Source organism: Alligator mississippiensis, chromosome 7 (assembly GCF_030867095.1).
Source record: "Alligator mississippiensis isolate rAllMis1 chromosome 7, rAllMis1, whole genome shotgun sequence".
NCBI lineage: Eukaryota > Metazoa > Chordata > Crocodylia > Alligatoridae > Alligator > Alligator mississippiensis.
Genome location: NC_081830.1, coordinates 12,618,885 through 12,641,638, shown reverse-complemented (window position 1 = coordinate 12,641,638; position 22,754 = coordinate 12,618,885). Strand labels below are relative to the sequence as shown.

Genomic DNA, 22,754 nt, shown 5'->3' with positions numbered 1-22,754 from the left:
AGTCGGGGGGGGGGGGGGGGATGAGCAGGCATTGGGGGAGTCCCTGTTCCCCTGAGCACTACCAGGAGTGACTAGAAATAACAGTGACAAGCTGCCCGAGGGTAGATTTAGACTAGACATCAGGAGGCGCTACTTCACAGTCAAGGCGGCTAGGATCTGGAACCAACTTCCAAGAGAAGTGGTGCTGGCTCCTACCCTGGGGGTCTTTAAGACAAGGCTGGATGAACACCTTGCTGCGGTCGTTTGACCCCAGTGCTTTTTCCTGCCATGGCAGGGGGTCGGACTTGATGATCTGTCAAGGTCCCTTCCGACCCTACAAACTATGAAAAAACTTAAAATTTGGCATAATATTTTCACCAAAGATTTAAAAAACATTTTTTTTAAATGCACAGAACAAATATTAGTTTTAATCTGTAACCTGTATTCAATTGTTTTAAAAAACTATCATACTTTAGCCAGCTTCAGTGAGCAAGAGTTTTAAAAAAATCTGGCTCTTGTGGCTTTGTATAATGTTCTTTGCAATATTTATTGAATTTTTTAATAATTATAAAATGCCTACATTCTTAGAAGCCTAACATTATTAATAAAGTCCTGTCAGTATTAGGCAATCATTTCAACAGGAACTCTTTCCTCCCCTTTTTGCACAATGGAAAGTGATACCAGTCAAGGAACCTGTACACTGCTGAACTACACTGGAGAGGCAAAGTAACTTGGCTCATGAAGGCAAAGAAATAGCATAGGAGATCATTCAGTTGGTTTCCAAGCCAAACATCTATGAATCACTCCTACCGTGCACTCAGTGGGCCAGGCTGATCACTGACTTCTGTTCTCATGACCAATCCAGTCCAGCATTCAGGTGATGACCTGCTGAGTTTCAATTCGCATTCACTCTGGGATCTGCTGAGTGGCATTTGGTCCTGTTGCCTTGACTTAATTCCATCCCTACTCTACAGACATCATAGTTAAATCCCATTCACTTCAATGGTGTTATCCCAAGAAGAAAGTTTAGTTTCACTGCTTCCATTTTCCAGCATGCATCATAGGAATACTGCTCATGCTGCACACTCAACAGGATGCTGTGAAGCTTATTAAGCTACTATTTGTAGCCAGTTTGGACAGTGCTAAGTATTTGTATGGCTGCATGATACAGTTATAAATATTAAGGCTTGTCCTAGGTCACCAGGTGCCATGTTAAACCAGGTTTCTTCACTACAGCAGCTAGACTTCTTTATTATTATTATTAACTGGGCTTCTATTGAGTTGGGAGCTTTTAATGGGCAAACAGGATGTAGATAAGTAGCAGAAAATTACTGTCTGTATTAGTATAAATGACCTTCAGTCTAAGTGGAGGTACTGATTATATAAAGCTTCTGTGAAGTGCTGCAAAGCCAAATCTGTAGATAATTATAAAGCAGTAATTAATTTATTTTATTTATGCAGTACTTCCCCTCTCCAGCATTGCTAGCATTGGCTGAATAGGAAGAAAAAAAAATTGGAGAGATGGATTTGGGGGTGGGAAGAAAAGAGCGATCATAAAGCATGACCCACACAGAAAATGAACTAGAAATGTAAGATAGGTAGTTGCTCTTTATGTATGAAAAAGATCTTCCCAAACATCACGTGAAAGTTTGGGCAGCCCCCAAATTTTGTATAGTTGGGAAATCTGTGTTGCAGGCCGCATAACCAAATCTCTCTCAACTCAGCTGCATGCACAACGCTGATAGATGCATTGTCAACGTTGGCATGAGCCATTTTAGAGCCCTACGTGGGGAGCTGGCTGCAAAAGCACATGATCACCTCAAGGAAAGAGAAAGGGTATGTCTACTTTACATCCATGCTGTATCCTGGAAGGCTGATGAGCAGCTCACCTCACCCACTCACCCATTTGAGCAGCCCTGGGAATATCCCAAGAAGCACGCCCAAACAAGTGCCTCAGAACGGTGCTAGGACATGTGCTGGGACTACTCTAAGGCAGTTAGTTACAATGCCTCATTTCCAGGAAACCAGAACTTGTGGTAGAGGTGATTTTTTTTATTAGACAAACTATATTTTTGAAAAGTTTTATTAGACCTACTAGATTTTTGGAAAAACTCATTTCCAGGGAGTGAGTGAATAGGGAACCCTGCTTGGTGGCAGTCCCATGAGCAGCATGGATGTGATGCAGAGAAATCCCAGGACACACTTTTTTTAAACAAAAAGGCTTTGGTTCTTGGAATACACCTGCAAAGTGAACTCAGTAGAGTAGAATTTGTCCTTGGTTTGCACCCATAAAAGAATACTGGGAGAAAATGTGTTCCACCTTCAAGTTTCCTATTGCAAACATATATGGCATACCAGCAGATCAAATGTAAGGGTTGAGATATGTATATATACTATATACAATTTATTGAGTTATAATATAGATATTCATAAAACTAAATATCATACACATATATTTACACAGTGAACATTAACCAAAAACCAAGGTCAAACCCTAAATAACACTAGCTACCCATCACAATAAAACAATTTCAGCAGCATCAACACAATACAACATTTCAATTACAAAACATAAAGGTGCAAACAGGAGCAATCTTAATAACACCTATCCTTAATATAGTCCCTGACCCATGGCAAGAGATAGTCCTCCTTTCCTTTCAATGGGGTCCCTTGGGGGGTGTCCAGGAAGCACCAGGGGCCCCTCCCCTTAAGGCCTTGACTATGCGGGGGCTGCTCACTCAGCTCCTTCTCTGGGTTTGCCCACCCCAAATGTCTTTCCCCTGTGGGACCCAAGGGCCCAATGACTCACGCTTCTTCAGGTGACGGTGGTCAGGGCACAGCTCGACAGGGTCTCCTCTGCTGGAGTGCCTCTCCAGGCCTCTCCTGCACCACTGGGCTCCTCCTCACCCTGTGCCCTGCTCCAGGCACCAAGGGCTCAGCTCCTTCCAGCTACTGCACCACCGCTGCTGGCTTCTGGGCCTCATGCTGCAGCACTACTATTTCCCCTTGCCCTGGATTCAGCTTCAACACAGTCTTTTGGCACAGGCTGGGCCCTTCAGGCTCCGTCTGTTCATTCTCACGCCGGATGGCTAACCCAAGCAGCCTCCGCTGCTCCCTGGCTTCCAAGGTTGGGCCCATGCACCACCCTGCGCACTGTGGGACCTGGCCGCTTGCTGGGAGATGCGGCCTGAGCCACCTCACTGAGGCCCCCAAGGCCCTTGCCCTGTGCACTGCCCCATGCACTGCGTGGCCCACTGGCCCTGCCAGGGTTGCAGGCTCGAGCCACTGCTTGCCTGGGCTCCATGCACTGAACCGCGCAGCATGATGGGCCCAAGCAGTCTCATGCCACTCCCAAGTCTAGGCCTCCCCACACCATCCCCATGTGCCGTCAACAGCTCAAATGGTCTCGCACCGCTCCCAAGGCTGCTCCTCCAGTGGCGGCTTCAGGAGCCTTGGGCCTATTGTCCGCTGGAGGGAGAGCTCCCCAGCTTTTCTTGGCTCCGCTCTTCTTGAATCCCTGGCCACATCTGCGGCACGCAGCTCCTTTTATACACTCCAAGGCTCCGCCCCTGAAGTTTACAGGCTCCGCCCCTGAAGGCTCTGACCTGACAGTTTACAGTCTTCAATCAGGTCTGGCAGAGCTCTTCTTCCCCTCCCCTCAGGAAAGGGGCGTGACTATTTCTCTTGCTGCATCCTGATTGGTGGATGGGCTCCACCAATCAAAACAGCAGGATCTCAAGCCTGGGACTCAACCCAAGCTCTGAAAGGTGAGCCTGCTACATGTGCATCTGAAGATGCCTGATGAGGCCTATCTGGGATCGACAGATTTTACTGCAGCTCGAACATGTGTTTCTGTGCAGGGTGGGTGGTGCTAGAGTCTTCATTTGGTCTGTGACAGTGTTTCTGCTGCTCCCGCTTTTCCATCTCCTGTTGTTGTCACGAGGTTTCAAAGTACTGAGATCCCTGTCACCGACTCTTCCTCCATTTGAGGCAGTCCTGGGCAACAGTGTCTCATGAGTTGACATCAATGTTGTATTTTTTTAGGCTGGCCTTGGGGATGTCCCTGAAGTACTTTCTCTGCCTTCCTTTTGAGCATATGCCTTGGTTGAGCTGGGAGAAGAAAAATTGCTTTGGAAGTCTGAAGTTGGACATTCAGATGATGTGACCAGCCCAACAACATTGATGTCAGATGATCATCGCCTCAATACTCATTGTGTTTGCTTGCAGGAGAATGCTAATCTTGGTGAGTCTGTCTTCCCACTGTATTTGGAGGATCTTCTGCAGGCAATGTTGATGGAACTTCTTCTGATGCACCAGTGACCAAAAAGCATACATTTCTTACAGAAAATCCACCCTGATCTTGCAGATACACTGTTGTCCTCTACTCATAAACCCACTGCAAATATGGTCCTGGAAGTGCTGCGCTTTCTGGAGACTCTGCTCAGTTACAGATGGTAAATTCAGCAGCAGTCAACTGATTTAGTTCTGAATGAGACTCCCCAAAAGTCTGAAGTCTATATGGTTATATGTGATAAATCTGAAGAGTGAGAGAGCTTCCTCTGGATTTCATTAAAGGCAGCTCGCAAAGATAGTGCAAGGATGAGACCTAAGGCTCATTTTTTGTTGTTGTTTTTTTTCCAAGATGACATACAACACCTGATAGCCTAAGAGAATTTGGGGCAGTACCCCCATGTTTGCAGAACGTCAGGAAAACCAGTAATAGCTATAGGATCAAATTGTTGCTGCAAGCAAAAGTGGTAGGGAAAATAGAGCATGTCCCACAGGGAACAGCTTTTGCTTGATATTACGCAGTCAGGATAGCATGTAACTACCCTATACACAGAAATTTGAGATCCCCTTTGTGAACCTGACTTTCCTAGCCCACAGCAGAATCCAGCCCATTTGTTCCAGGTTTGTATCAACAACAAAAAGGCCATGCTAAATGGATAACACCCTCCCCTCCCCAGACACATTTCTAAAAGGATTGCCCCGTCTCTCTTTGTAGCCGTGGGAAATGTAGTTAGAATAGTAACAGGCTACAAGTGACCAAAGGAGGAAAATAACCCCAAATGAGCCAAAAATAGGCTATTTCCTGAAGGATACTTGCAATATTTTTCACTCTGTTATTTGATAATGGAGAATATGGTCTCCTAGTTCTGCTCTTTCTGTTCTGGCTTTAAGTCAGACAGGAACCGCTCAGAGAACCACTGGAGTTGTGAACCCAATTTGAATCCTAATTCGAAACCGAGGCAGGCAGAGCTGGGGCCCCTAACGTTAGTCTGTGGTGTGCATTACTATCTGCTACAATCTCTATTTTACTCCAGGGCCCAACAATCTTGCCATTCTTGGTACTAGGGTCTGCACTATCACAACCCTCTTGGCAAGCTGTGTTTCCTTAACTGCTTCTCAACACTACTACACAGAAAATCCCAGTTGGAAAAGCCTTGAAGAAAAATGGGCTGTTTAAGAGATCAAGAACTTCCAAGAGAAGACAGCTGACTTTGTAAGAGTCCAAGACAGCCAGTAATATTATCTCTTTCCCATCATCTCACTGCTGCAGCTTCTTTAGTGAAGAGGAGAAGTAATGATAATTTCTAGTGCTCTCTCTGGTGTAGTTTTAAGTCAAGTATCTAGGCAGTGGCATAGTACAGAGCTGTGCTGAAGGACGGGATATTACACAGAGTCAAAAAAAAAATCAAGGAGTAGTGCGGTAGAGCTGCCAAGACAAAAGGATACTGAACATGCAGAAGGTGGAGAAGCAGAACAGAGGCCTTGTTCTTTCCAGGAAGGGGTGCGTACTAATGTAGACCAGGAGGACAGGAAAGCTATTTGCTGCTCTGCCATTCACCCAGCATGCGACCTTAATCCTCTCCCCCACATTGAGTTATTTCATGTGCAAAATGATGGTAGCAACATTCGCAGTAGCTGCTGCTTATATCTCTGGAATATTGAGCAAAGTAATTCTTGTAGCCAATGAGGACACCAGAGATAGCGTGTACTGTGAAACTTCCAATTAGATCCTTGTGCAGGGGAGAGGTTAAGGCCAAAACAGAGGAGAAAGTAATTTACTTATTTGTTTCTGTTAGTTGATGCCCAGTTCTGATATGTGACCAGGTAATTTCACAGTAGAAACACTTGTACAAGAAAAACAGGGTCAAAGTCACCATCAGGCTATAGTGAAGAAAAAATTACAAAAAATGGTGGTAATTATTTAGCAGAAAAAAGTAATAAAATCCTTTGCTCCAGATGTACAAATATATACACAAGCAATCCCAAGATTAATACTTACAGAGTCTATGATCCCTTGTAGTGCTTCAAATCCATCATTCACAGGAAAGACATGATCCTTGCTGTCAGCAATTCGAGCCAGCTGACAGAGCAGCAAAACATAAAAATTAAAAAAAAAAGAAAAAGTAAACATGGGATAAATTAGCCAATGGACAGCGAAATAAGGAGAGTTCTTTCGCTAAATCCACTTACACGTCAAAATAAATATCTTAAGCACCAGACACAGCATGGCTTGCTAACATACTGTAATGTTTCTCCAATTACTGAACAGTTTGCACTTTGAACCTCGTTAATTTTAAAGGGCAGTGCTGGGAATCAGAGGTGGTTCCGGGACATAATAAAAATCAAAATAAATAGAATAAATATCTTAAGCATTGGACAGAGCGTGGCTTGCTAACATGCTGTATTGTTTCTCCAATTTCTTAACAGTTTGCACTTTGAGCCTGGGCAGTGCTGGGAACCAGAGATGGTTCCTGGACATGAGGCAGGATACGGCATATTCTAGGAATTAAACCCAGTGCCCCCTGCGTGGCACTGTCAGAACCAAGCCAGCAAAGCCCATAAGCACACGCAGAAGAACTTCAAGCATGTGAGCAGTCTTCTTAAAGATAAAGAGACACTCCTAAGCTTAGAAGCTACACCCCTGCCTCCGTACTTCTCTGTGCAGAGACCTACCCATAAAAACCAATAATCTCCCAACAGGGGTGGAAGGCATCATTCCCTCTATGCCTCACATCTGGCAGTTTCAGGTGCCCAGGGCTCAATGGGAGAATGTGTAGGTGGCAAGAGGAGCAAACAAGTACCAGAAGGACATTTTGGGGTCTCACATGTTTGGAGAAGAGAGGAACTGAGAGTGGGAAGAGCTTAAAATCAATTTGTTCATCTTCAGTATGCTAAGGGTTAAGGTGATCGGTGAGAACAGTTCAGGGATAACGAGCTCTCCATGCATCAGCTGGTGCAGAATCAAATTTTACTGCTGTGAGGCTGACATTTGTTTTAGCAATTCCCTCGAATGGCAGGGGTAACATTATTCGGCAGGCCTTCGCTTGGCCTTTCCTGCAGTAATGCAAATTGAAGGCACCCTTACTTGTCACACATTCCTCCCAAAACCCAGCAAGCCCCACCCTTCCAGCTCCTGGCAATCAGTTATATTTATTAGAGATATAAAAAATACCCACTTAGAGAGGACTTTAAAACAAATGCTTTCTCCTCAGTCCCAGATGCACAAAGCCTCTCCGGCCCCCACTTGATTTGTGCCTAGAGGGAATATTCCCAACCACTGTTTCCCATGCACTAGGGGGCTGGGTTAGAAAAGCTGCATACTGATCGCAGGCCAAGATGCAGCAGTTACAGTAAATTGGTGGATGTTTATAGTTTCCTGAATTCATTCTCTCTGGTCTGGCTTCTAGAGCCTTCAGGGGTTTCAAATGACAATGAAGTTTTATCATCAGACTCTACTTAATCTCTCTGATGCCTCAGTGGCTTCAGGTTGTGGTTATCTTGGGGGCTTCAAGCTTACAACCCCTAAAGCTCTTCTCCCCACCTCCAACTTGCCCCCGTTTTTTTCTTCCTTTGTCTTTTTATAGAACTTCTCTATACCACTATATCTCTATACCAGATTTTTGCAAGTCCAGTGAGTCCATTACAAGCTTCTAGGGCAAACATCTTGCACATTGGGCAGACTGATGTAAAGCTGTTACAGTAAGATGCTTTCATTAAGACGCTACAGTGGCACAGCTATACAGGTGCAGATATTCCCAGTCCAAAGTGGAACCCACGTTCCCCATCTTACTACAGACATTTTATTTTCTTGATTCATCAGATGTTCACTATGAGACCTAAATGATAACCTGGGATCCAAACAAACCTATATTTTGGAGGATGCATCCCAATTTACGTTGCTTCCCAGTCCCATCAGCAGATCCGGCAGGTTGCTTTTAGAGCTGTACAACATTCAGTGGGTTTTCTTCCCCACAGGTATCTATACAAAACTCTGTGGGGCATTTTTAAAAGTCACACAGTATTGTACTATGAGCTCAAAGTAGAAATGTCCTGCAAATCTGTAACAGAACAAGGAAATGTCTCCTCTCCAGTTAGTTTTCTGCCAAGATGGACTCGGTTTTGAATTATCAGGAGCATCACCGAGTTGACCAGTAACCCAAGAGCTGCACTGGAAAATGGAATTTCCCATAGGAAAACTGTCCTGTAGGAAACTGTCCTTTTTACTTTTCAGTCCAAACCAAAAGGAAGAAAGACTAGTTTTTAAAAATTCACCAAAGAATGGGAATTCAGTAAAGGCTTTATTCAGAAACATGGAAACACTTCATTTTGGTAATGTGCAAATGCTTAATCAGCGGTAGAACTCTATAATGTAAAATGTTGAGTTACAGAGATAACTGTTCTGCAGTGTGGCAGGTTTTGGGCAATCCCATACTTCGGGGCTTTTTATGATCACTTCTAAAAGCCAGGAACACAGGTTTTTCTCTTCATGAATGCCAAAAGCTTCTGTAGCAGCAGCAAATTTCACTTTTCTATAAAACACTGGGACATTGGCCATCTAGTCCACCTTTGCTAAATGCCTAAGAAAGTTATGACTCATTTACCTGAGTTTCATTGAAATCTTTGACTCCAACACAGTACACTGTTGCTCCTAGGTCCCTTGATCGATTAGCCTGGAACAACAGAGATATGTCCATTATGGATGCAGATTATGGTGCATTTTGTATTGTATGTTTAATGCTCTAATCCTGCTGCCATGCTGGGAGCAGAACTCTGCTCAAAATCAACGATTGGGAGCATGAAAAAAGGGTAGACTAAAACCATGACAATAACTGTAGTCTTAAATTCAGGTAACAAAAATTTTACCTATTGCTACAGCTGTGGATACTTGCTTGGATAGGAAAAATGATACACTAGTTGTTCTTTCACCCACTAAATCTAATGTGCAGCCATTTCAATTTGACATAACGCCTAAGTACAATTGATAACCTGAAAAAAAATGGAATCAATTTTTTCACCTATCTCTGCTGACCATAGCATCTGTGCACCAAGCAGGTAGCATTTAGCACTTCATTATTTCTAGCATCACAAAGAATGGAAGAGAAAAGGGCTACATAATTTTTGGACAAAACTTAGTTTTAAAGTATTTTGAGCCATGCCTATTGGGTCAGCAATCTATAGTTTATACACAGTTTTTGTATACAAAAACTGTGGTAATAACTTTAATGGATGCATGTTTAATGTCACCTTCAATGTTCGTAAATCAGTGGTATTGTACAATGGAGGATTTAATGCACATTTTTATCCTTCGTATGATTGTTTCACCAAATTTTATGCCAGTTGTATTACCCAGCTCTTTGAGAACCTGATCCCCCCTCTCCCATGGAAGTCTACTTGCACCAGATTATAGCAATTCTGATTTACAAGTATCAGTATGTATTACAAACAGCAAACAACATTATCCTCATTTTACAGTAAGGAGAGTCAAGTACACAGAAGTGAAGTGACTTGCATTGCAAGGCTAAAATCCAATGCCTTATTGCCTGTACCTCCCTCAAACAAAACACACATAAAACTTCTGACCTCTACTCTTGATGAATTTCTCTTCAGAGAATTTTCTTCATTCGTCTCTTTAAACAAACTTGTTTTCACTCTGAAATCAAAGATCCCCAGGGAAGTTGGAGCTGAACTTCAGGGACTTTGAATGGTATATTTTTGGCAAGGATTTATGTTTTAGAAATTTTGTTTTTCACACTACAATATAGTGATTCTTCTTATTGTTATTGGGTTTAAACCTACACTTCATTGGATCCTATTTAATAGTTCATTCCAGGTCCAATTTATCATAATTTATATTTTACAGCATCATGGAGTGGAATTAGTGCAGCCCTCCCTAGCAACATCACTGTCGCTATCAACCAGGCATATTAACAATACGAGCACTTTTTATGCCTGTTTCAGCGCTGAATTTTACGTTATTTAATAAATGCTCTATGTGGTACGTTAACCTAATTACGTTTTGGATATGAGAGTGAAGTGAAAATCCCTAATTCTTTGCTTGCTTTTTAAAAATCAAATGTAACCTGATCCTTCTTTGAGGTTTAACCCCTAAAATACTGGTCCGTTGGGTCCTTCTTTCTCACTTCTACACTAAATTGTCCAGTCCGTCAGAGTCCAACTGAGTTCAAGAACCACTCTTGACATTGTGCTTTTTTGCTTTAGAAAGAACATTATTATAATCTAAAATCTTCCAGTTGTTTCCACTCATGTTTAGCCTTAGGAACATATACATTTAAATTAATTCTGAGAACTTCCCTGATGGCAAAACAATCCTTTGCCTAAGTATCCTTTATTTTTTCGCAGCAAAGACGGACACTTTGATACCTGCTATCTCAAGAGCTTGGACTGTAAATCTTTTTACCTCTCGCTCTGCATAAAAGAAGAGATCCTCGTGGAGTTCACCATCTGTTAGTGCAATGATGACACTTGCAGTTCTGTAACCTAAACAAACAAACTTCTTGAACAAAGAGGATTTAAGGGCACTGAGTACTACATGGATTAACACAACAACCAACTAACGAGCTTAAAAGGAACACAAGTGTTACATTTCTTACTTGATAAATGCTCCCGTTAATCCACATTTTAAAAGCCCCAAATGTCAATGAAATTTTTTTTTGCCAGTTCTAAATACCATCTGTCTCTTGCATGCATCTATTTTCTGGGCATTTATCTTCTGCTCCTCACGTAAATGACTCGGTCATTCTAACCTGGCACCTTATTATAAATATTACAGTAGTTCAAACTAATAGTTTGCCTGAAAGTGTGGCAACATTTACCAACTGCTTAAAATGCATTTCCAGTTACTTCCTGTTTTATTGATGGTATCTATCATTTCTCAAAACCCAGGGAGACATTCCATTTATGCTACAAAGGCTGAGTTGGTATTTAATAACATTTAGGTAGAAAAATGATTAAAATTCTTTTAATTCTTCCTTGTCCTTTCACATCTTATTTACTCGTAATGGAGTTATGACAGGAAGACTGGAATCATCCTTTACTGTATTGATTGTAGCACAGGGGCTCTTTTTATTAATGTAAGTTTATAGCAGCAATGAATAAGATTAATTTAAATTTCTGGCAACAGCACATTGCTCAAAATCTGAAAGAGTTCTGACGTCCTGGATTACACATGAACAGTGAAACTGCACTTTAATGTTTTTTTCCAAATGTCTGGTTTTCAAATTGGAAAAGAATATGTTCAGAGCTATTTTGTTGTGGAGAAACCAAGGATATTCTGAAAACTGCCAATGACAAATAACTGGAATTTTATGATTATGCCTATTAATTGATTCTTGAAAAGTGAAGTGAAACTTCAACAACATCTCAAGATCCCTAGTGATGATCCTGCAGTGATGATGAAATATTTGACAGAAACCACACAAAAAGGTGGAGATCCATCATGGAGAATTAGGTACCTAAGCATCCCTGAAAAATCCCACTGAGCAACAATCTACATCTTTTCATGAACGAGCCTCTTTGTTGTTTTTATATAAAATATATTCAAGGTACAGGTCTAGTGCCTTACAGTTCTGCCCTGCCCTCTTTAGGACATGTCACTGTATTCTTGTAAAAGGGATTAGTCACACCCCTTTTCTGAAAAGGAGTGTGGGTCCTGGATGGAAGTCAAGCACATAGGCAAGATATGGATGCTTATCTTGCTGGGGTGATCTGACCCCTGCTGATTTCCTGCCCCTTGGGCAGGGGGCTGGACCTGATGCTCTCGTGAGGTCCCTTCCAGCCCAATGTCTATGAAATCTAAGACGATATAAAGAGAAGGGGAAGTGGGGGACGTGCAGCAGGGAAGGATAGTTAATAGCTCAAGCAATTCTCTCTTACCTAGAACATTTTCATAGTAAATCTGTTCACTTGCCTGAAATTAAATCAGAACAGTATTAGTAACAATTGAATAATTGTGGTACTTAGTGATTGCTCCAGACACGTGTGGAGATGGGAAGTGACACCAAAGTTGTGAAGCATGAGACAGCATTTTTAGCATATGTAGCTTCTACTCTGCAATTGAAGATCCTTTCAAACTGTTAACCCTTTTCTCTGTGCATCTCAGGTTGGAATGAAAAGATGGGGCTAAAGCTGCACCTGAAGTTCAAGCACTGGCAAAATTTGGGGGATCTTTGGATCTGAGAGTTTTGCTTCCAGACAGATTTGTGTCTCCGCTCTCAGCTAGACCTCCACACAGCCTGGAATGTGCTGTAGTTTTCCCCATGTGCTGTAATACAGGAATTCAATTCATCTTCATCAGCTGGACATAAACGCTTCCCCAGTCCTTCAGAAGATATAAGTAGTGGAGGTGGGAGCAACACACAAAAGCACCCTTGGGGAGTTCAGATGCAAACGTTTGACCTGATCAAGTCTTCAGCAGTGGAAGACCAGAGGAAGAGAGGGCTGCCAGGTGGGCAGCTTGCCCACTGCACCAAGGCTCCATGCTGGCTGGGGTCTCTTGCTGCTCTACTCCCCCTTTAACTCCAATTGGAGCTGCACAGCTGGTGTTCAGCTGTTACATGCCCACTTCCTACTCCTGAAGGTGAGGTCCTAGCAATGAAGGCAGGGACACGGCAAGATACAACTTCGAAGGTTATTCCAACCCAAATTCTGCCAGCCTCATCGGTGCAACACCTGCTTACAGAACCCACTGATCAACTGTTTTGCTTCAGGATGCCACTTACCCATGTGGAAGGGCAGGAAGCTTAATTAATCCCTTTGCTTTTGCTCAAAGACCCTGCAAATGCAATTTAAGATTGGTCTATTTACCCTTTCAAATCCTTCGTGCATGTAAGTGTCACCCCCTGGCAGAACCTTCCGCAGCTCTTCTAGGCCTTGCCGTATCTGGTCCCTGAAAGATTCACATGGACACACTCTTAGATCTATTCACAGATGTCAAAGTTGGCCAGGAAGTGGCATACAGGTGGATATGTGGAAGGCAGGGTGCATGCAGGGAAGAAAATGACCCAGTTAATCATCATTTTTCACTAACACGTAAGAGTGTTTTCTGATGGAAGCACTCGGATTACAAATTCCTGAAACAAGCATTTTAAAGGGAGCTGATACCAAACAAAAACCCCACTGTAATTTTAGGGAAGCTAAAACCTGGACCTGACTGTGAAAGCTCACATCCACCTCTAATTTAGAGTGGGCAATAGCTCAGAGCAGTTGAGACAAATGGGGAAAAAGCCACTTTTTAAAAATAACCAAATGGCAGCAAATGGTTTTCCATTATATTGTGGAAGATAGGTATAGTGGAAGATGGACTGGTTCCTACTTTCAACAAGTCAATTCCACTTGGGATTATCAAAAGAACTCAAGGGAATTGAATTTGAGTATTTAATTCCCTTTGCTCTTTTGGGTATCCCTGCCTTTAGGGCACCAACTCCCCAATTTGGGAATCATCCCAGGTCCCACAGCTCCATTAGGAGCATACTACTGTAAGTGAACAAAAGAAATGCTAGCATGTTATACCTAACGATCCTATCAGCAACACATTATTGGAACAAGCATTTAAGTGCTACAGGAAAGCAAACTTTGGCTAAGGCCTTTCTGTTAAATGCTTTCTGTTAAAACTAAAATAATTAAATGCCTCCTGTTAAAAATAAAAAAAATGAGGTTAGAGGGGAGTGTTTGGCTGAGTTTCTCTTTATGGGTGTGAAAGATGGACCGGATTTGCTCTTGATTGATGTTCCCACAGCCTGGAAAAAGCATCACAACAGAAAACTCTCCCCTAGTCTGGTATTCTGGCAAACATACCTCTCTAAACACATATTCCCTTAATAACCTCAGCCTATTCTCAAGATGTACAAGCGCAGCTGCTGACTTGCATCTGGCTCTTATTCCTCAGTTGTGTTGGAAGAGGATACAAACTGAATCAAACAGCCATGAAAGTGATATAGATAATCTAAAATCATCCTGCAGTCTCCAGGATATGTGAATACAACCCCTTCAATTCCTGTCCAAACCAGCTTCAGGAATAATGAGCTAATGGGAAAGGCTTCATAATTCAGGGCGTCTCCTTTCATCTTTTGGACACCTAGACGTACTGACAGATTAAATTCAGTGGGGTGGGCCTTGCACTGCTTCACTGAGTTGCAGACATCTGTGCCTTTCAGGGCAAGATAGAGTCTTGTCCAGAGTGTGGTATCTCTAAACCAACTAATGCTATCTTCATGGGAACTGGATAAAGACATTATTCTTGGCTGGACCACACTGACACTGTAGGCTTTGAGGCTGAATTTGTTTTTACCCACATGGTCCTACACACATCAACCTTTGCCTTCTAGAATATTTCCTGGACTGGTCAATTAAAAAAAAAAAATTTTTTTAAATAAAAAAAATCAGGGACTACTGTTTCCCAGTTTCAAGTAGAAAGAGAGGCTGTCCCCTCCCCTCCACAAATCCCAGGGCCCAGCAAGACCCCAAAAATGATACCTTCAGGCCAACAAAATCAACAGAACATACTTCCTTAAATATCACGATACTTCCACTGCTAGTCCCAGCCGGAAGTCAAAGGGAACATAGGATACAAAGAATGAAATCACAATAGAAAAAAGCTTAAATACTGAGAAATTCTGGTTGATTTTAGATATTAAAAGGTATTCCATGATGTAATGCCATTTGTTTCAAGGGAATTCAGGGGTTAATCTAGAAATGGATTTGATCCAACCCTAACGGACACTTCAGCAACGATAGAGAAGAGAGAGGATGAAATGGAAACTCCAGGAAGCCAGGTCCTATGCTCTCTGAACAAGATCCCTTGTCCTTTAAACAAATACATCTCACCTCAGTGACATTTTTCAGGCTGATTCAGGTTCTTTCAGCCCTGGATCTTTACAGCTTCTCTCTGATAAAATTCTGTTTGCTGGTGATTGACAGGCAAAGCACCCCACGTAAGCAGGAGTCCTTCCATTTGTAATGTATACTATACTGCATGGTATACTACAACGACAGTATACTCTTTCCAAACTAAACTATTACCCCAAGTTGTCTTGCTAAAAATAATTGAGAAACCTTTTACCAATTATAGACTTCTATCTGTCACTGTCAATTAAAACAGAAGATCTACAGCCTCTTGCTATCTCAGTTTTGGCTACTGCCACTCTTCTATCCTGCCTGAAGTGAACATCTTTTCTAGGACAGTGGGGGGAGTTGATAGATTCCCTATGGAGAAAAGAAATAAATGCATGTGTTTCATACACACAGGTAATAAGTCTTCTTACAAGTGTAACCTGTAGCCTTACAAAATTCTCCTTGCCGATTAGGAAGGGGGTTAGGGTTTCTTCCGACATATATATTAAGTACCATTAATTTTCTCATTATCCTCGTGTATTACAGCAAATGAAAGGGGAGTACGTTTTACGCCAAGGGGGCCAACTGTAATGACGCTTTTTAGGTTGGTATGCATGTGGACTATACCACAGGAAAGTAGCCAATTTCCTATAAATTCAACTCTAACAGCTATGCCTGAATGCAATCTCATAGGAGCCCAATATGTAAAACAGATGCGACTTATATAGCACTCACATATGTTGCATATATTTTTTGTTCCACGTGGCAATGAAGTTAAAAGAGGAAATGGTAGTGTTTAAGGACCTGAGCCACCTCTCTTTGAATTCAATAAGAATACTCCCGCTCCTTTCACTGAAGGTTAGATCTAGGTCTAGAAGGGAATGATGAGAAAACATTCTAGAAGCATTATAATTATAAAGTGGTCTGGTCCAGTAACCCACATAGATCCTCTGTCTACCTTATAGCTCCTTGTTTAGAATCACTTTCTTTTGAAAGTTTTGCATTAATGTAACATCCATTACTAATACCTGTGAATACTCATACAGCTCAACACCCACTTCAATGTAGTACTTAGAATAGGCTGAGAATCTGGATCCAAAGCACAGTGGCCTGAAAAAGGCAACCTAGAGACTTATGGAACAAATAACACAGGGCCTTTGGCAGCAACAGCAGAAGCTACCCAGTTCCTCATCTTTTATCATGAAGAGATGAAGGAATCAGAAATGGGGGGAATTAGAGGGGGAGGGGGGTATCTCTTGCCTTGACTTGTTTCTTTTTTTGTCTTGTCAACACACTCCAAGTCAAACACCTCACATGTGCAATTCACACAGATCAGACCTGGCTAACACACCACATCTGGACAACAGGTGCTTCCTCTGGGGGTGAGCTAGCTATGGACCCTGCTGCCAGCTCTATGTTCTGGCTGTCTGGGGGTGGACAGGGAGAGAAGTTACTTTGGCTGAGGTTCATTTTTGAAATGGCAAATAATCCACCCATAGATCTTTCACAGGAGAGTAAAGGTAGTTCCCATGCTATGAATAAACAGAAGCATGGGTTGTTCTGACCATTTAGTCTCTCCTCCTTAGAGCAGAGATTCTGCTCCATGAAAAGCTCCAAGATGCTCAAGTAAAATCCAGAATTAAGTATGTGTGAGGCTGTGATTTCATCAAAACTACCTAGAGAGATCAAAATGGAAACCGGACGTCCAAATTACTTAAGCAACTTTGATGACAAATCCTAGCCTAAGTCTTACATGTATCCTTCCCATGCCTACCCTGTTTTCAGCATGCAAGTGCACAACTCTTTGAAAAGGCAGAATTCTCATATACCTTTTGCTTTTGCAGTTACACACAGAGACAAGATCACCTCCATAACAACTACTCCCAATCGAGTTCCTCTGACCTGCTTGTTCAGTTGCTCTTCTGAACCCACAAAGGCATTCTGGATCACTTTACTGAGGTTAAGTGTACAACACTGAAATTTTAAACAACACTTTTCAAGTCTCCAGCAAGACCACTCCTCTACCCTGAAGAGCCTGCCATTTCAGAAAGAGGAGGAAAGCAGAGACATGACAAGTTGGAATACGCTTGTAAAGCCAGACCCCTACTAAGCAGTCAACATGAAAAAAGATTGCCTACTACTGATGGTGGTTAAGAGATCATTCCTTTTGCTCAAGTGACAAAAGTCTTCTTTGGCACAGAATATCCAAGATTCAACCACATCTAGTAGAACTCACTATAAGGACATGGAGCAACAGTTTTAAGTAGACTAAGGAAGGCATCAGGAGAACGGTAAAGAAAGGGATCCACATAATGAAGATTTCTGCAAGAGGCAGGTTCAAGCAGGGTAAATTCACACGAGCTGGTAAGTAGAAGGGGAAAGGGTTTCAAGAGCCAAAAGCAGTACAAATGATGGTGCAAAGCTGAGAGTAGGAGTAAGAGAAGAATTGTACAATAGGAACACAGCTAAAGAAATGGAGGGAAAACTGAAGCAGAAGGACAGGTTATGGGGAAACTATGCATGTTTTGGTAGGAAGAGGACAAGGAACTTGTGATATCACAAAAGAAATTAAGGATTTTACAGGGGCAAGGTTGGCTTCCACTTTCTCTCCAGTTACCCTTCTTCCCAGCCTTCATTTCTGTACTGAAACCCCAAACAAGGCCTATGGTTTCCCATCTGACCTCTACACAGGGTGGTTGGAAACTGGAGGGGGGAGTTATTACATAGTCTTGACTTTTCATCAGAAAAACCCTACATCCTGGCTTTCTGGAAAAAAAAAAGAAAGTGTTTTCAATTTTCTTGATTATACCCTTTGGGACTAGAAGTGCCCTATGAAAACTTGTGTCAAGTCAAAACAGCCACCTTCCACTAGGAGAAAAAATGTCAGTGAAAAATTGTCAGCCAGTCTGTGCCTCCAGAATTCTAGCACCACTGCCACATGATAGAAACAATTAAGAGAAGAAATACCAAAAAGCTGCCAAGCTGTTCCCAGAAAATATTAGCCAGAGAAAAGGAGAATAGTGGAAAAAACAAACAAGTCACGGTCCCAAGAATTCTTACCTGTCTTCAGTTAACCTCATAAGAGTGGTGCCTCTTGTTGAGAAAACAATAAAGGACATCCTCAGCTGGGGGCTGGCAAAGGAGAACAAAGTGGAAAGTGAATGACTTTGGGGTAGAGACTCTCTCATCATATGTATGCATAGTGCCTAGCACACCATTCACGCAACCAAAGCAAGGACCTTGCAGCTGCTACTATGTCTGTCGCTTCATAGAAGGATGAAGGTATAGGCAGTGAGGGTTAGAATCAGTAGATGGGAGTTTTATGCAGTATCATCTCTTTTTATAAGGCTGTGGGAAGTGAATGCTAGTTGTGTTGGTATGAATCCCATGATGCCATTAGGCCACAGACACAAGAAAGAAGGAATTCAGGCGATCACAATATCATGTGGCAGTGCGGGGAGACTAATTTGTGTTCCAACACTTATTCATTTGATATCTGGTCCAAAGGACTTCCCTACAGGTCTTTACACTCACAAGAAAGATACTGGGCTGAACCAGTTCCAGGAGAAGCAAACTGCTCCCCATAGTGGAGTTACATCATAACCTGCCCATCCGCTTAATATGACATAAGGATCACGAGTTTCTACATGTGATCACCTGCTATGTCGCTTTAGCAGTGTGCTCCCCAGGTATAGCACTATGATGTGCTCTCTGGGTGCACTGCTACGGCACTGTAGCAACAAAATCTACCCATACACCGCATGCATGGTGCAGTAAGCACCCATACTGTGCAATGCTTTAGTACATCCAAGAGGAGTACTAAGGAATACTTCCAAAAGGAAGCACTGCACCATAGCAGCGCCACCATATGGTCACATGTAGACACACCCAGGAAGCAACAGACTTAGAAATACTTATAATTAATACTTCTACAGGCAGAAATGAGATATAAAAAAAGACTAATTATTCATCTAGTCCATCTCCTGGAGACTAGAATAGTTGGGTCAAAACCTGCTCATCTTTAGCCAGTAATCTCACTGCAAAGACTTCAATTAATTTCAGGAAAACAAGAGCATAAATCATCTCCAGAAAGAGATGTATAGTGAATTCTTCAGTTGTTGTGAATCAGTACACATCTGTACACCAGTTGAGGATATGGTCTCTAGAAAGGCTGTGCAAGGCTTCGGGTGCTGATTCAATTTGGAGGAGATTCAGCCGAATTTGGTGGCCAAATCTCCAAATCCAAATTGAATCAGGGGACCAGTTAAAAGGTCCAAATTGATCTGAAGCTCTCTGAATCTTCAGAAAAGATTCAGAGAGCTTCGATGATTTGGACAGTCCCAGGTGGCTGCAGCAGGGAGCTGCAGCTGGACTCAGAGCTGATAAGTGGGGGCAGGGGAGGGGGGGCAGAGAGTGTGAGAGAGGGGTCAGGGGCAGCCCCCCACACAGCACGGGGCAACGGAGATTGCCCCACTGCCTGGCAGCACGCAGTGAGTCGGGGCTCCCCCCCCCCCCCAAAGTGCTGGGAGCTGGGGAAGGCAGGGGATGGGCCTGGGCAATTCAGCCAAATCCATTCGGGACAGTGATTCAAATCACTGAATCGAACCGCTGTCCCCCGAATCGGCTGAATCCGAAGCGAATACCAGCTGCCTTGTACAGGCCTAGTCTCTAGTTCTTGGCTCACGTGAAGCAGTTTGGTTATTTCTTACCTTATGAATTTGTGGGCCAGATGTTCCACAAAAAAATAAATTTCATTCCAGTGGTGCAGGACACTTCCTGATCTGGGAAAACAATTATTGCAGGAGATATTAGTTTGATTATACACAGTTATGCCACTGCTTTAATTATTTCTTTGGTGGATTACCTAAAAAGATGAGCTGAACAGATGTATAACAATAACACTCCTGTTGTGTTTCCTTGAACAGGGAAAAAAAATCTTCCCTTGCATTCAGCTTTGAAATACAGGACACCGTAACTTATGCTCCATGTGAATACGTGAGGCTGTACACTGACATAATATATGATTGTTACATTAGACCCTTAACACAGCACTAAACAAATAAACCAACATTTGTGCTGATCTGTGTCACAGTGCACGGTTTTGGGTAGGTTCCATTGGTTTATTCACCAGGTCATTGTGCAAAGCTTTCAGCTCAAGTGCATTATGAATGAAGGAAATATTCTTAAATCTAAACCAGCATTTGCACTGTACCAGTGATAATAAAATGTAAGATATTATAGGCCTACAATTCAACTCTTTTGGCTTCTTGTCTAGTAAAGGACCAAACACAAATTAGGCCTTAATCCTGCTATCAGTGAATTCATAGGGAGACTTACCATTGGGTTTAATGGGATTGGGACTGGACCAGGAATTTTCCTCTTTACACTGTGGTAACTAGGAGAAAAGTGAGATTAACCCAGGAAGTGCACCTTTCTATGCATAAACTGTATGCGTCTTAATACAATCAGTGAGCACCTATGCAAATATTGAATTACGTTGCAATCCAATTGATTATACTTATAGGGCCTTTGTATACTCCACAAAATTGGTTTTTAAAGTGGCTTAAATGCCTTTTTGCATCACTTTAATGGTGTTGTTTCTATGTTGCTTGGTATTGCTTCTATTCCTCTTCTTGACTTTGCCAATGACCTTGCATAGCGCCGCTAGGCCTACTTGCCAACTCAGTGCCAGACTGCAGGTAAATCATACTAATTCTAGGGCCACCTCTGTTCTTAAAAAAAAAAACCAACAAAAAAAACCAACCCCGCCAATGGCCATTTTGCCCTCGACTTCCATGAGATCAGGATCTTAATAGGTTAAGATTACAGTTTTGCATTGACACTAATCATCAAAATAAAGACACTAGTGGGGGTTTCATGATATTTCGTCAACTTGCAGACACTGGGTTAACATAGTTCTCCATAGCAGAGGGAAAAATGGAAGGAGGTAGAATGCACCTTCAGAGGTAGCTCTACACAAAACCCTGACAACAACATGTAGCCAATTACTCTTAAGATTTAACTTGATTAATCTTTGAAAAAGCTTCGACAGATAGTTGGTTCATGTAGCTGATGTCATTCACATTTTGTGCTTTTCTAGGATGGGCATTTCAGAAGTACTTTAGCAATTTAAGAACAGAAGTCCCAGCTGTTGTCTTCTGGTTCTCTCTGGGTATACAACCTTGTGATTACAAACCATGGTCATTCTGGTTGCCTTTTTCCTGCACCTTCCATTCTTTTCTAATGTCCACTTGCTATAGCATGTCTCAGATTAGACTTCTCTCTACACAACAGATTCCTATTTGCTTTGAGTATCAGACTGTGCACGTACCAAGTTTTAACTCATTGTCTGCTAAATGAAATTGAGGGGGAAAAACTACATTCAACTTATCAACATCCCATGTCTACGTAGCTTCAAACTTTTGAGGAATTCAAATCTGAATTTGGAATTAAACCAGGTTCATTGCCACCCTGTAACACTAAAGGGATTTTAATATGCATTATAAGTGTAAATAACAACCAAGACTGAGAACATATAGGGATTTTACATATTTTTGTTGTCATGGCTCTGTTCCTTGAGATTTTGAAAGCCTTGTCATGCTACATGCTGGGTGTCATACTACACTTGGGATATAGCTTCTGGAACCAACCAAGTTTGTTTTTTCCAAAGGCTTGCTTGGCAACTTGGTAACTCTCTCTGAAACAGATATGGCCAGAGCTCAGAACCAAATCTCAATTTTCTTCAGAGTCAAGATTTGGAATGACAGTTCTGGAAACGTTTAAGTGATCCAGGCATATAGGAATTCTAGTAAATTTTACCCATAAGCTTGGAGTAAAACGCTTTATGGACAAGCTCAGGCTGTGAAGTATGGTTCTAGTGTCTCAGATGAAAAAGAAACACTTTTTTCTTGGGCAGAGGTCAGCAAATATAAATTTATTCTCCGTGAAGAGAGATAAGAGGCACTTGATATTATGGTGACAAACATAGCAGAAGTATTTGTGTATGTAGGCAAACAGGTAAAGGCAAGCTTATTGTTAACCATATAACATGAACTAAGATTACTGTCTGAAGGCCTTTATCATGCTAAGACCACATGTCAGCCTTTGCCTGAGAAGGTAGGAAAGCTTATTCCAGATTTTTTGTACCCTCCTCCCGAGGCACATGATACTGGCAACTAACAGAGACACAAAATATTAGACCAGATGGGTCATTGGTTCAATCCAGCATGGCTTTTCTTATCAAAAACTTCTGAACAAAAGCTGATTTTCACTTTATTATTATGAATATTATTATTACAATGAGGCAACTGAGAATGAGAAGCAGCCACAGAGCACATAGAATATGTAGGTCATTATATAAAACTGTGTCATTTTCCATGCTCTAAGGTCATGCATTTTTTTTTAATGCAGCATTAGCCAGAACTAAGCTTTAAACCCAATTGTTTCAGTCATATGACAGCTGCCAGCAAACTACATTCTCTGTTTAAATGTTTGACTTTGCGATTGTTGTTCTGTTGGCCTTAGGTTTTAGCTGGTTTTGGCAATTTTTTCAGTTACGCGCTGTTTTTTAATTCCCCACATAAGTACAGTTTCAATTCTCCTCCGCCCCCTTGGAACAAGAATCTAAACATCTAAAA

General features: G+C 42.1%; 1 protein-coding gene across 3 annotated transcripts in view; it reads right to left on the bottom strand.

Moving 5' to 3' along the window:
* ANTXR1 (ANTXR cell adhesion molecule 1) overlaps nt 1-22,754 on the bottom strand; it is a 155,366-nt gene that overhangs the window by 119,992 nt on the left and 12,620 nt on the right. For all 3 annotated transcript variants that reach the window (XM_059730581.1, XM_059730580.1, XM_059730583.1), the window contains exons 2-8: nt 19,827-19,898; nt 18,178-18,249; nt 13,093-13,174; nt 12,163-12,196; nt 10,688-10,767; nt 8,871-8,939; nt 6,269-6,349 (exon numbers count right to left, since the gene is read on the bottom strand). In XM_059730581.1, coding sequence (XP_059586564.1) covers nt 6,269-6,349; nt 8,871-8,939; nt 10,688-10,767; nt 12,163-12,196; nt 13,093-13,174; nt 18,178-18,236 — 405 coding nt within the window. In that variant the 5' untranslated portion in view covers nt 18,237-18,249; nt 19,827-19,898. The remainder of the gene's footprint in view (nt 1-6,268; nt 6,350-8,870; nt 8,940-10,687; nt 10,768-12,162; nt 12,197-13,092; nt 13,175-18,177; nt 18,250-19,826; nt 19,899-22,754) is intronic.